This window comes from Cherax quadricarinatus, chromosome 37 (genome assembly GCF_038502225.1).
Source record: "Cherax quadricarinatus isolate ZL_2023a chromosome 37, ASM3850222v1, whole genome shotgun sequence".
In the NCBI taxonomy this organism is placed as follows: Eukaryota; Metazoa; Arthropoda; class Malacostraca; order Decapoda; family Parastacidae; genus Cherax; species Cherax quadricarinatus.
Window position 1 is genome coordinate 16906656 of NC_091328.1, and position 14719 is coordinate 16921374.

General features: G+C 39.4%; 1 protein-coding gene across 4 annotated transcripts in view; it reads right to left on the reverse strand.

Moving 5' to 3' along the window:
- LOC128701228 (protein Smaug homolog 2) overlaps nucleotides 1–14719 on the reverse strand; it is a 556102-nt gene that overhangs the window by 477632 nt on the left and 63751 nt on the right. For all 4 annotated transcript variants that reach the window (XR_011392860.1, XM_070091914.1, XM_070091915.1 and 1 more), the window contains exon 2: nucleotides 8104–8325. Coding sequence is in view for 3 of the 4 variants with exons in the window: in XM_070091914.1 (XP_069948015.1) it covers nucleotides 8104–8323 (220 nt within the window). In the remaining variant the exon portion in view is untranslated. The remainder of the gene's footprint in view (nucleotides 1–8103; nucleotides 8326–14719) is intronic.

Genomic DNA, 14719 nt, shown 5'->3' on the forward strand with positions numbered 1-14719 from the left:
TAACACTTCCCTAAAATGTGTAATGAAGGTCCTCTTTGGCATTTTCTTCCAAAAGAGGCCTGTTTCGTCACAATTGAACACTTGTTCAGGTTTCAGTCCTTCACTGTTTATGTACTCCTGGAATTCATGCACATATTTTTCAGCCGCCTTGTGGTCCGAACTGGCAGCCTCACCATGCCTTACCACACTGTGTATGCCAGTACGGTTCTTAAATCTCTCAAACCAGCCTTTGCTGGCCTTAAATTCACTCACTTCACCACTATTTGCAGGCAATTTCTTTACCAAGTCTTCATGCAACTGCCTAGCCTTTTCACAAATAAACGAAGTCATAAGAGTATCTCCTGCTAATTATTTCTCATTTATCCACACCAATAATAACTTCTCAACCTCTTCCAGTACTGGTGATCTCATTTTTGTCAGCATAGTTACTCCCTTTGCAACAACAGCATCCTTTATTTCATTTTTCTTGGCCACTATGGAACATAAGGTTGTGTAGGGTTTCTTATACATCCTGGACAGTTCGGCCACACTTGTACCACTTTCATATTGTTCAATGATGGTTTTCTTAAATTCAATCGTATTTCTCACCTTCTTTACCACAGGCTTGGCACTAGGAGCTTTCTTTGGAGCCATGGTAGCTTATTTAGTACTTGCAAGCACTAAAATAAATGGAATATTATGAAATATTTCGCTGGAGCATGCGAGGGGACCTTCGCTCACTGGTAAACAATGCCAGACTGGCTGCTGCCCTGGCCCACGCCGTGCGTACGCGTCCCGGACGAACTACGACTCGAGAGTCAACCTATGAAAAGCGAGTCCATGTTTATACGAAAATACCCCTATGATTGGCGAATTTTACGATTGCCGGGAACTACGAAAAGCGGGGGACCACTGTAGTAGGATGTCATTGATATCAGCTAGGCCTGTATACGTTGTACATGTACAACCTCTCTTCACTTAGGGACATACAGGTCTCCCTCCACATACGCAAGTTCCATTTTCGTGGGCTTCGAACATTCACGAATGCCCAGTCGCCCAATCATATTTAAAATATGTCATTATGTGCGTTAGGAATTGTGGTGGCGGAAGACTTTGTTTGGAGGCAGGACAACTCAGTCCTTCAATATGACACTAATATCAACTCTACTGCTTATTTATTTATCACAATTGACCTAATATGACATAATAAACAATATTAATAACAGTAATAAGAATATTAATAACAGTAATAACCACTCATTATTAATAATAATATTAATAATGAGTGTTGTTATTGTTGTTGTTGTTGGATGTATAAGGGCCACTGAGAGCATAAGCTGTACATGGTGGTGAACCACCAGAGGCGGCGGTGATCTAAATACATAGCCCTATATACCTCCAACAACACTGGAGAAGTTAGATTCGTGCTGTCCTTTTTCTATCAATTAATCACTTAACCTACTTGCTACACTTTATCGCTGGCTGGCGCTATAGCCTTTATCGACTAATTCTTCTTTAGTATCATACATATCGTAGAATCACTGAAGAAGGTACATTCTCCCCTCTCTCCTCCTCCTCCACTTTGGCACTCTGCTATGAGTTCTTTCTTGAATTATATAGTCTTTCTCACCTTCTTTACCAAAGGGCTGGCACTAGTACAATATTTTCATGTGTTTTATGATTGTTCTGATCAGTATGCATACCTAAACAATGTATAGTAGAGCTGATTTCCTCTATTCTGTTTATTACAATATACAATACACTGCTGTATAAACATTTAAAAATACACCAGAAATGTTATAAATAGTGCAAAGGTGACATTAAAACAATATCAAAGATGGTTGACACAAACCCACTACTATTATAGCATGCTCCTCACTTAGCAATGAATTTGTTTACCAACGTGGTCCTTGGAACAGAACTCCATCATTAACCCTTTGAGGGTCGACAGGCCCTCTCCGAAACTCGTTCTCAGGGTCGGCCAAATTTCAAAAAAAAAAAAAAATATTTTTTCTTATGAAAAAATAGAGTATTTTTTTCTAAACATTATAGGCTAAACAAAAAAATTTTAACGTCAATACTTACCGAGATATGGAGGTGTGAAATTTGCCAAAATTGAACAACATATGGTAACATCGCCGGCTGCCGTCACCCGGTATTTTTCTATTTACTTTTTTATGTACTATTTTCAATTTTTTTTCAATTTTTCTTTTTCTGAGTAACTTTTATGGCCTCTGAGGCCAACATGATCAGTATTTTGTAAGTTATTTCTTTTTCAATACTACACAATAAGGGCGTAAACACTGTTGTCATTATTTTGTTTACAGAAAATATTTACACAAACAAACAATATGAAATGTTGTTTATTACTATTTTTCTATATTTTATATACACATATACAGTCACAAGACATGTTTCTAGAAGTTCTGCAGCCTGTGGAACTCTTTGAAACATGGTGTCATGCACAGTGGAGTTTTGCACTCCTCACACATAAAACGAGTGTCTCTGCGTTGTCGTGGGCGTTTTTTTGTATGTGAACAGACGTAACACCTCTTCTGAGCCTTTTTCTTCAAAGCAGTAGCAGGCAGTTTTACCAGGAAGTGATCACCATGCTTCAGATGAGCAGGTAGTTGTTGATAATTTGGTGGGCGGTCAATTGCAGGTGCATTTCCTTGGTACTTGAATACTATTTGTCTGATGACAGACAAACAGAATTCGCCGTACTGTGGTTTGTTTCTGGTGCTCATCTTATACATATTATAAGCATTGAGCATGGAAATGTCCAGAAGATGGAAAAACAGTTTGATGTACCACTTATAACTCTTGCGAACACAATCAGCAAACCCAATCTGCATGTCACATTTGTCCACTGAACGCATGTTGAAGGTGTAATCAATCACAGCTGCAGGTTTTAGAATGGGTTCATTTCTCTCTCTATGCTGCCTGCCACTGTCTGCCATTTCATTAGGGTGAATTGATGACAACAGTGTGACATCTCGTTTGTCATGCCACCGAAATGCCATGATGTCATTGGCAGCAAACGCCTGCACCTCACCTCTGCGAGTGCCAGCATCAAACCTGGGCATATGTTTTCGATTTGGACGCACTGTGCCACACACATCTGTCATGTTCACTCGCAAAAAATCACTGAGTGAGGGGCTTGTGTACCAGTTATCTGTATATAATATATGCCCCTTACCAAGGTATGGTTCTATCATTGTTCTAACCACATCACCTGAGATGCCCAATAACTTCCTGGTATTTTGCAATGTATAACTTCCAGTGTACACAATAATATCCAATACCAGACCACTGTAACAATCACAAAGCACAAACAACTTTATACCAAAGCGTTTCCTCTTGCTTGGTATGTACTGCTTGAAAGAGAGTCTTCCTTTGAACAGAATCAAAGACTCGTCAATTACAAGCTTCCTGAAGGGATAAAAATGAGTACTGAATTTCTGTTTCAGATACACAAACACATTCCTAATCTTATATAACCTGTCAGTTCTGTCAGGCCTGGTTTTATCTGAGAAGTGAAGCATACGTAACATTAGCACAAATCGATTCACTGGCATTATATCACTGAAACCTGGTGTTGCAATCAGGGGGTCTGTTGACCAGTATGATTTCACTTTGTGCTTATACACATGTGGCATAAGCATTATTGTGGCAAAGAAAAGATACATCTCAGCCACAGTTGCCTCCTTCCATTGGTGTAGACGTGATTTTGGTGAAAGTATTGTGTTTGCCATGGTGTACTCGTAGTATGTGTTGCTTTCCATGACAATACTTTTCATCAGTGGTTCGTCAAAGAATAACTCGAAACATTCCAGTTCAGTGGCATTGTTCCCAAGTGCACAAGATGGCCGTATTCCACTTTGGCTGCCATCAAACTGGTGGGGATTTGGAAAAAAATTGACAGCTTCCTGCCAATCCCAGGTGCGGTCTGCTGGTGGGTACTGGACAATGACAGGTGGTTGTGGTTGTGGAGGTTGTGGTTGTGGAGGCTGGTGTGGTGGGGGAGTGGGGGATGGTGGCCTTTGTTCTAGATCAGCTGAGGCAGCGGCGTGGGTGGCAGCGTGGGTGGCAGCATGGCCCACTGCTGGTGCCTCACCGCCGGCACCACTACCACCACGCACATTTTCCATCTCAATTGCAACAGTATCTTCGTCATTTTCACTGTCTGTTCCTGTTGTACAGCCACGGGATGTACTCCGAGATACACTCCTTCCCCTTGGTATAACATATGGCACACTTCCAGAGCGCATATATCATCGTATATACTGACGCTTCACTGGGGAATATTGCACTTCACTATCACTACTGGAACTAGTTTGAAGAGCTTGTAGTTCATATTCACTATCACTATCATCACCCATGCTCTCATCTGAGTCTGGGATTTGGGAAAATAGAAGTTTCCTCTTGGGTTCTGGAACAACTGAACGTGAACACGAGGGCCCAGCACCAGAGGTGGAAGGCTGAGGGTCGTCTGGGTTTTCTTCACTATTACCGATATTATGGTCATTAGTTTCGGTCAAAACCTCACTAAAACCACGAAACTCATCTTCACTGGCACTTCCATCACTATTAGAACTGTCACTGGGGAACAAAAGTGTCCCAATTCGCCGAGGAGTGAGGAGCTTCTTACCGCGAGGCATGGTGGACATTGTTTACTAAGAGGGCATTCCCACAATGCACCACTGGGTCCCAGATTTTTTTTCTACCGCGCACACTGACCACGCAGACCCATTCTCTCACACCTAGGCCTACCAGCCTTTTCGCGCGAGATTTGAGGCCGCTAGAATTTATGCGTACTAGTACGTCAAAAACCCCTACGCGTAAGACGTACTAGTACGACGAAAACCCTCAAAGGGTTAAGTGAGGAGAGGCTGTACTTGTAGAAATACAGATTATTATTATTATTATGATGATTATAATGATTGAGAGGTTTTTTTTTTTCAACAAGTCGGCCATCTCCCACCGAAGCAGGGTGACCCAAAAAAGAAAGAAAATCCCCAAAAAGAAAATACTTTCATCATCATTCAACACTTTCACCTCACTCACACATAATCACTGTTTTTGCAGAGGTGCTCAGAACACAACAGTTTAGAAGCATATATGTATAAAGATACACAACATATCCCTCCAAACTGCTAATATCCCAAACTCCCTCCTTTAGAGTGCAGGCATTGTACTTCCCATTTCCAGGACTTAAGTCCGGCTATATAAAAATAACCGGTTTCCCTGAATCCCTTCACTAAATATTACCCTGCTCACACTCCAACAGATTGTCAGGTCCCAAATACCAATCGTCTCCATTCACTCCTATCGAACATGCTCATGCACGCCTGCTGGAAGTCCAAGCCCCTCGCCCACAAAACCTCCCTTACCCCTTCCTTCCAACCTTTTCGAGGACGACCCCTACCCCGCCTTCCTTCCCCTACAGATTTAAATGCTCTCCATGTCATTCTACTTTGATCCATTTCTCTAAATGACCAAACCACCTCAACAACCCCTCTTCAGCCCTCTGACTAATACTTTTATTAACTCCACACCTTCTCCTAATTTCCACACTCTGAATTTTCTGCATAATATTTACACCACACATTGCCCTTAGACAGGACATCTCCACTGCCTCCAACCGCCTCCTCGCTGCTGCATTCACAACCCAAGCTTCCCACCCATATAAGAGTGTTTGTACTACTATATTTTCATACATTCCCTTCTTTGCCTCCAAATATAACGTTTTTTGAATCCACATATACCTCAACACACCACTCACCTTTTTTCCCTCATCAATTCTATGATTAACCTCATCCTTCATAAATCCATCCGCCGACACATCAACTCCCAAGTATCTGAAAACATTCACTTCTTCCATACTCCTCCTCCCCAATTTGATATCCAATTTTTCTTTATCTAAACCATTTGATACCCTCATCACCTTACTCTTTTCTATGTTCACTTTCAACTTTCTACCTTTACACACACTCCCAAACTCATCCACTAACCTTTGCAATTTTTCTTTATAATCTCCCATAAGCACAGTATCATCAGCAAAAAGTAACTGTGTCAATTCCCATTTTGTATTTGATTCCCCATAATTTAATCCCACCCCTCTCCCGAACACCCTAGCATTTACTTCTTTTACAACTCCATCTATAAATATATTAAACAACCATGGTGACAGTACACATCCCTGTCTAAGACCTACTTTTACCGGGAAGTATTCTCCCTCTCTTCTACACACCCTAACCTGAGCCTCACTATCCTCATAAAAACTCTTTACAGCATTTAGTAACTTACCACCTATTCCATATAGTGCTTGCAACATCTGCCACATTGCTAACCTATCCACTCTATATAGTTACACTCTTAAATTGCAACCAGCAAAATTTTCTCATACATTATTCTTATCTGCCCTTTCTCTATCAGCACTCACAGCTTGACCATTCATTTTGGGCAAATGTATCAAATTTCACTTCAACTTATCAAATTAGCTTCAACTACCAACATTAAGGCACACACTTTTTTTCACATCTGCAAATGAATGTTTTATATTGTATTATTAATTTCAATCAAGAGAATAATACAGCTTAAGACACTTTTTTTGCAGATTTGAAATAAAGAAAGGGAAACAAACTTTGTCCCTTTTTCCGAATTTCATCCTTTGTTTGGATTTTGTTCCTTAAGTCGAAAAGCCATTATAATGAGTTCCTTTAAAGTGAAATTTTTCAGTAGCATTTGGTATCTTGAGTGTGTTGCCTTCATTCAATTTGTGCCTTAGACCTGGGCAGAAGTGAGCATTCCCTCCCTGTAATTTATATTTAGTTTCCAAATATTTTCTGCCACTTCTCTAATTTAATTGTATCACTGGCTTAGTTTGGTTTTACATTGCTAACACTAATTTCACTGTTATTTCTTTATTTGCTATATTATCATTTCTAATTTTAATACTCACAAAAATCTTTGTACAGTAACTCATTTACCCAAGTAAGAACACTGGGTTTGCACTCTTAGCACCATCAATTTTATTTATACTTTCTCTCCAATATAAGTACACTCAACCTCTCTGCAAATTTATTTCACAAACAGTGACGCTATATGTGATATTACTGCTACTTTTTCTATACTGCATCGTGTAAATATCTGAAACTAAAAATCTAAAATTACACAGCCTGCACACACGTTTTTCACCCGTCCCCAACTCATCTTTGCCAATCCACAAAAACAAACATATACCAGGTAACTGAGTTACACAAATGCTAGTGTTACAAATTCTATACCAAACCACTGCTGTAACTGTCTGACCCCTGTTACATATACTGCAACAATTTTAAACTTCAACAGATATCAGAGTAAAAATTAATATATCTTATAATCACTAATGAATAGCTTAAACTGTAAAATAAACTGACTCAAAAACTACTTTGCTTTAACTTTGGTGACAAGGATCAAAATCCAGTGAGGTATAACTAGTGTCAGCCATTTAAGTTGTTTATTCACATTACATAGAAAAAATAAGGATTACTTACTTGCATTGCCGTAAATATGGAAGCAAGTGTCAAGCTGCAGTCACGGTGAGTCATGGATAGTCTCAGTCTACAAGAGTCTTTATTCAATCTATCACACCACTTGAAGAATTTGCCAAGGTCTGAATTTTCAATGCTGGTCTGACAAAACTGTCATCACATATGCAGTAAGTTCTGGTTCGGGTTACTGGCTCAAGTCTGAATTATTGTTTGTCAAACAAGACTGTCATCATGTAGGCTTTAAGTGCTGGTGTGGCAATGGCCCTTGTCATCAGTTACACCAGGTTAGAAGGGAGCATCCAGAGGAGTCAGGTCATGCAAAAAATAGAAAATTCAATCAAAATTGCAAAAAAAGCAAAAACAAAAGGGGATCATACAAACACTAACTGAAACAAGAACAAAAGGAAAAATTGCAAAAAAACAGCTCAAAACTTGAAGTACACATCAACAGTTGTAGAAGCAAATGTTATAAAGTCAATGTAAAAGTTAAAAATACATCCTCAAAGTGTCCTTAATAGTCAGTCTTGTGTTATGTACTTTGGTAAAAATGAAACTGTTTAGGTCAAATAAGAAAAATGTGGTACCATACCTGGGTCATTGGCAGTGGCCTCGGCAGGGGCAAGGTCGGCGGCGTCGGGCGCGGTGGTGTGGGTGAGCACGTTGAGGAGGAATCTTGCAGGGATTGGACTGAGGCGCCTGATAAGGGAGTACACCACCACTACCTGTTCTGCCTCTGTCCATGTCTCCCACAGATAGCCCAGCCCCACCACCTGGTCACGAAACCCAGCGCTCCCAACGCCGCACCCCATCCCTGCAGCACAAAACAAATACTCGTCCACAAATACATTTTAAGAAGCTGTTTACAAAAAATTTGACAATTCGTAGCCTAGAAGCTCTGAGTGTATAGTAACAGTACATTGTTAATAACTTTCAACATTATCACAACCTGTGCCTGCAAAGATACCTTAATTATAATAAATAACTCATTCCAAACCAATCCTGAAATATAAAACTGATTAAATATTTGTGAAATAAATAAACAATAGAACCTCTGTAATCCACTGATTTGGTATCTGCAGTTTCAGTTATCCATGGTTTACTGTGGCCCAAAAATACCTCTTAATTTTGCATAATAATGGCCCCAAAGTATACAAAAGTAGAGATGCTGGCAGTTCTACAAGGCCTTAGAGAAGCCATTCAGTGCTTCCCATCAGTGAAAAAGTGATAATTCTCCACTTATTGTGTATAATTTATCAATTAAACTTTATAATAGGTATGTATAGGACTTATATATAGGGTGTGCTACTATCCGCAGCTTCAGTATCCACAGCAGGTCCTTGGAATGCATTTCCTGTGGATATAGGGGTCCTACTGTACATACATACATACATACATATATACACCTACCATCCGACTTACGATCGAGTTCGGTTCCGAGAAACCGGTCGTAAGTCGAAATGGTCGTAAGTCGAACTTTACTACTGAATATCAAAACATTTTTGTAATGACTATTTTATTGTTTTATTTTGGTATTTCATGTTTTACTTTATTTTTTATGTTGTTAATACTGTATTTTATACTGTAAGGTTTAGGATAAACAATGTGTACAACACAAATAGTTGTTTATTTCCCAGAAATTTGGCATAAAAAAACACGGTCGTAAGTCGAGTGGTCGTAAGTCGAGCAGGTCGTAAGTCGGATGGTAGGTGTGTGTATATATATATATATATATATATATATATATATATATATATATATATATATATATATATATATATATATATATATATATATATATATATATATATATTTTTCAACAAGTCGGCCGTCTCCCACCGAGGCAGGGTGACCCAAAAAAGAAAGAAAATCCCCAAAATGAAAATACTTTCATCATCATTCAACACTTTCACCACACTCACACATTATCACTGCTTTTGCAGAGGTGCTCAGAATACAACAGTTTAGAAGCATATACGTACAGTGGACCCCCGCATACCGATGGCATCACATAGCGATTAATCCGCATACCGCTTGCTTTAATCGCCAAAATTTTGCCTCACATACCGCTTAAAAACCCGCTCACCGATTTTCGTCCGAGACGCGTACAATGTGCGGCCTGAGCCACGCTCACATGTTCCGCCGGTGGCATTGTTTACCAGCCAGCCTCCGCGGTAACATTCAAGCATACAATCGGAATATTTCGTATTATTACAGTGTTTTCGGTGCTTTTTCTGGAAAATAAGTGACCATGGGCCCCAAGAAAGCTTCTAGTGCCAACCCTACAGCAATAAGGGTGAGAATTACAATAGAGATGAAGAAAAAGATCATTGATAAGTATGAAAGTGGAGTGCGTGTCTCCGAGCTGGCCAGGTTGTATAATAAACCCCAATCAACCATCGCTACTATTGGTGGTACAGCTGCTGCTGCTGCTGCACTGTCAGCTGCTGCTGCTGCTGTAGCATCGTCTGCTGCTGCTGTAACATCGTCTGTTGCTGCTGTAGCGTTGTCTGTTGCTGCTGTACCACCGTCAGCTGCTGCTGCTGCTGTAGCATCGTCTGCTGCTGCTGTAACATCGTCTGTTGCTGCTGTACCACCGTCAGCTGCTGCTGCTGCTGTAGCATCGTCTGCTGCTGCTGTAACATCGTCTGTTGCTGCTGTAGCATCGTCTGTTGCTGCTGTACCACCGTCAGCTGCTGCTGCTGCTGTAGCATCGTCTGCTGCTGCTGTAACATCGTCTGTTGCTGCTGTAGCATCGTCTGTTGCTGCTGTACCACCGTCAGCTGCTGCTGCTGCTGTAGCATCGTCTGCTGCTGCTGTAACATCGTCTGTTGCTGCTGTAGCATCGTCTGTTGCTGCTGTACCACCGTCAGCTGCTGCTGCTGCTGTAGCACCGTTGTTGGTGTGGCTTATTGAGAATACCAAGAAACAATTAACCCCAGAGGATTTTCCACCCAGGATAACCCAAAAAAGTCAGTGTCATCAAAGACTGTCTAACTTATTTCCATTGGGGTCCTTAATCTTGTCTCCCAGGATGCAACCCACACAAGTCGACTAACACCCAGGTGAACAGGGAAAAATGCCTGGAACTAGTGCTCATATTGGTGAATTTAAAGCCAGCAAAGGTTGGTTTGAGAGATTTAAGAATCGTAGTGGCATACACAGTGTGATAAGGCCTGTTCTGGAAGAAAATGCCAAACAGGACCTACAGTACTCAGGAGGAAAAGGCACTCCCAGGACACAGTGTCTCATCAGTCATTGCTGCATCTTCAATAAAGGTAAGTGTCATTTATTCTTCATTTAGTAGACTAGTACATGCACAATATATACTGTGCATGTACTACTCTACTATTGTGCATGTATCCTTCTCTTTGTGTGTGGGAAAATGTATATTTCATGTGGTAAAAATTTATTTTTTTCATACTTTTGGGTGTCTTGCACGGATTAATTTTATTTCCATTATTTCTTATGGGGAAAATTCATTCACATACCGATTATTTCGCATAACAATTACCCCTCTTGCACGGATTAAAATCGTTATGCGGGGGTCCACTGTATAAAGATACACAACATACCCCTCCAAACTGCGTATCTATCTCTCTCTCTCTCTCTCTCTATATATATATATATATATAATGTCTCCCTCAACATTCACGTTTTCAACTTTCACGGGCTTCACACATTCGCGAATTCCCAACCGCCAAATTCCCAGCCACCAAATTCCCAGCCGCCAAATTCCCAGCCGCCAAATCATATTTAAGTTTCCCGCCACCTGCGAGTCCCTACTCCCCTCCCTCCGACCCCCGCAACTGGCAGCCACCCCTCCCACCACTCAGTGTGGTGAGTGTTTTGTTTGTTCATTATTTGCTACTAAACTACAGTATAAATAATGTAAACCCATTCATGACTGCATATTGGAATGGCTATTCGGACAGGTATTAGAAGGTGACATCATGTGTTTACTCTTGAACACTGCAAAGAATTAAACATTTCTGCTACAGCTAATAATAACAATAGTAATAATAATAATAATAATAATAATAATAATAATAATAATAATAATAATAATAAATAAGATATAATCGAAGAAGGAAATTATACAAAAATACGAGGGAGTGGTTGACACATCGTCAGTGTGACTTTGTTTATGCTGGAGTGAACATTAGTCTCCCTGCTCTTCCAAACATTTCACAATAATTCATTGTGTTTGGTGCTTGTAGATTGAGTGTGACTGGAGTGGTAGAGGCAGTGATTGAGGCAATGGTATTTAATAACATACATGTTAATAATAACATGTCATTAATAATATGTACTATTATTATTTATAACATATATGTTATTAAATACATACATGTTAATAATAATACATGTTATTAATAATAACATATATGTTATAAATAATAATAGTACATGTTATTAAATACCACTGCCTCAACCGCTGAATTATTGTGAAATGTTTGGAAGAGCAGGGAGACTAATGTTCACTCCAGCATAAACAAAGTCACACTGACGATGTGTCAACCACTCCCTCGTATTTTTGTACAATTTCCTTCTTCAATTATATCGTATTTATTATTATTATTATTATTATTATTATTATTATTATTATTATTATTATTACTATTGTTATTATTAGCAATAGCAGAAATGTTCGATTCTTTGCTGTGTTCAAGAGTAAACACATGATGTCACCGTCTAATACCTTTCCTAATAGCCATTCCAATATGCAGTCATGAATGGGTTTACATTATTTATTCTGTAGTTTAATAGCAAATAATGAACAAACAAAACACTCACCACACTGAGTGGTGGGAGGGCTGGCTGCCAGTTGCGGGGGTCGGAGGGAGGGTAGTAGGGACTCGCAGTGGTGGAGGCAGTGGTGGAGTCTGTGGTATTTAATAACATACATGTTATTAACATACATGTTATTAAATAACATACGTTATTAAAGCATAACATGTATATATTTAGTACAATTCACGACGTTTTCATGTATTTTATGATTATTCATGGTTCAACAAGTTAAGGAAGCAGTATTGTAATATATTTCCCTACAATATATTGGGGCACCAAACATTCACAGTTTTTCAACATTCGCGAGGCTCTTGATCCCCTAACCCTCGCGAATGTTGAGGGAGACCTGTACACCTACCATCCGACTTAGGACCTGTTCGACTTACGACCACTTGATTTACGACAGTGTTTTTTATGCCAAATTTCTGGGTAATAAACAACTATTTGTGTTGTACACAGTGTTTATCCTAAACCTTACAGTATAAAATACAGTACTAACAACATAAAAAGTAAAGTAAAACATGAAATACCAAAATAAAACAATAAAATAAAGTCATTACAAAAATGTTTTGTTGATATTCAGTAGTAAAATTCGACTTACGACCGGTTTCTCAGCAAACTGCAGGCTACATCAAGTTCAGCCCAGCATATACATGGACTTGAGCAGCCCAGCATATACATGGACTTCAGCAGCCCAACACAAACACTCTGGGAAATGCATTCAACAAATTCCATTTTTATAATAAATACATTAACTAGGACCAAATAAATCATGACCGTACTTTAATAAACTGAAGATAACATGAGTAACATGGACTCAGATCAGTGTCATGAGAGGATGAGCTCAGTGGCACTGGTACCGAGATCCTGAGACATACCATTAAGAAAAGGTAAGGTGCAAGTCAGTAAAAGAAAGACGCTTCCACTATAGGCAAATACAACGAACCACAGAATTCCTCAAAAGTTCCAGACCTCCTATAAAACAGTGAGCTCAAACAGAATGATAAGAGTCCAGGGAGTGGGAGGAGAGAGAGAAAGAGGGGAGGAAAAGAGAGGGGGGAGGACTGCATTACACACACACACACACATACACACACACACACAGGGCCGGATTAAGAAGTCTCCGGGCCCTAGGCTATTCAGATTGGCGGGGCCCCTTTGAGTTACGGGTAAGCGAAGCGACCCCCTTCCAGCTTGGGGGGGGGGTCAGTGTGAGCCTGTTTAAGGTCTAATTAAATACATTCTGGCTATTTAGATTAAATTTAATAAGGAAAGTACATCAAGACAACCAAAACCATTTACCAACAGCCATTATAACTATCTTGTTAAATCATGCATTTTAAAGAGAATAAACTCAAGACAGCATAGTATTACTAGATTAGGCTATTAAAGTAGTGACATCATGTACCTATTATATTCAGCATAACCACTACAGCACTATTATTCCCTTTATAAATCACTGACCATTATTGTTATCATTGCATCATGCATAAGACTATCAAATCATATAAACTCAAGAAAGTAAAGAATTGTTTATATTCACAGGCACTTCTTAAATAAACTTTTTTCTGGATTTCATATTGGCAAAATCATCAATTATATTCTGAAAATCAATATTTCTTGTTAGATCAGACTCAATGGTCAACAAGGCTAGGTTACACAATTTGTCTTGGCTCATTGTTGAACGGAGCTGGTTTTTCACTCTTTTCAAAACAGAAAATGAACGTTCTCCTTCACAGTTAGTAGCTGGAAGTGTTAGGTAAAGGCGATACACTATGTCAACATTAGGGAAGGTTTCTGAGATACCTGCATTTCTTAAATGTTTCAAAGCAGCTGAGGACGCACATTTTTTCAGGTAGAGCTTTAATCTGATTCATATACCCAGAAAAATGAACTATTTCTTCAACAAATGTGTCCTGAACATCTGCTGAAAGGTGTTGTTGCAACTTTAATGCAGCTTCTCTCAATTCTGCATCTGGCATAGTAGTAATTTTGAACAGAAATCCAAACTTGTCATTGAGATTCTGGTAGATTTATTTTCTTTTCACCAATTCTGTAATCAGTGAATCCAGAATGACGAAGTATTTAGCTGTCTTACATTTCTGCCTTGGTAGCAACACAATTTCATTGTCTGGCTCTTCAAAATTGCGTTTCCTCTTGACCGCTGATGATCAGCCCAGTAACTGTAGTTTTTCACCAGCAGTTTAGCTTTCTCTTCAAACATTTCAAAAGCTTCATCATTGCAAAGTGAGCTTACAAATTCCACTAAGCCTGCATAGAGGTTAGCACAAGTAGCCATTTCAATTTCAATTTTCTAAAGTGTCTTCTTGTTCATGGCATTTAACCGTTCCAGTATACAGTCCCAAAGCACACAGAGTAAGGCCAATTCAAAATCTTCCAATTCTGATGCTAAG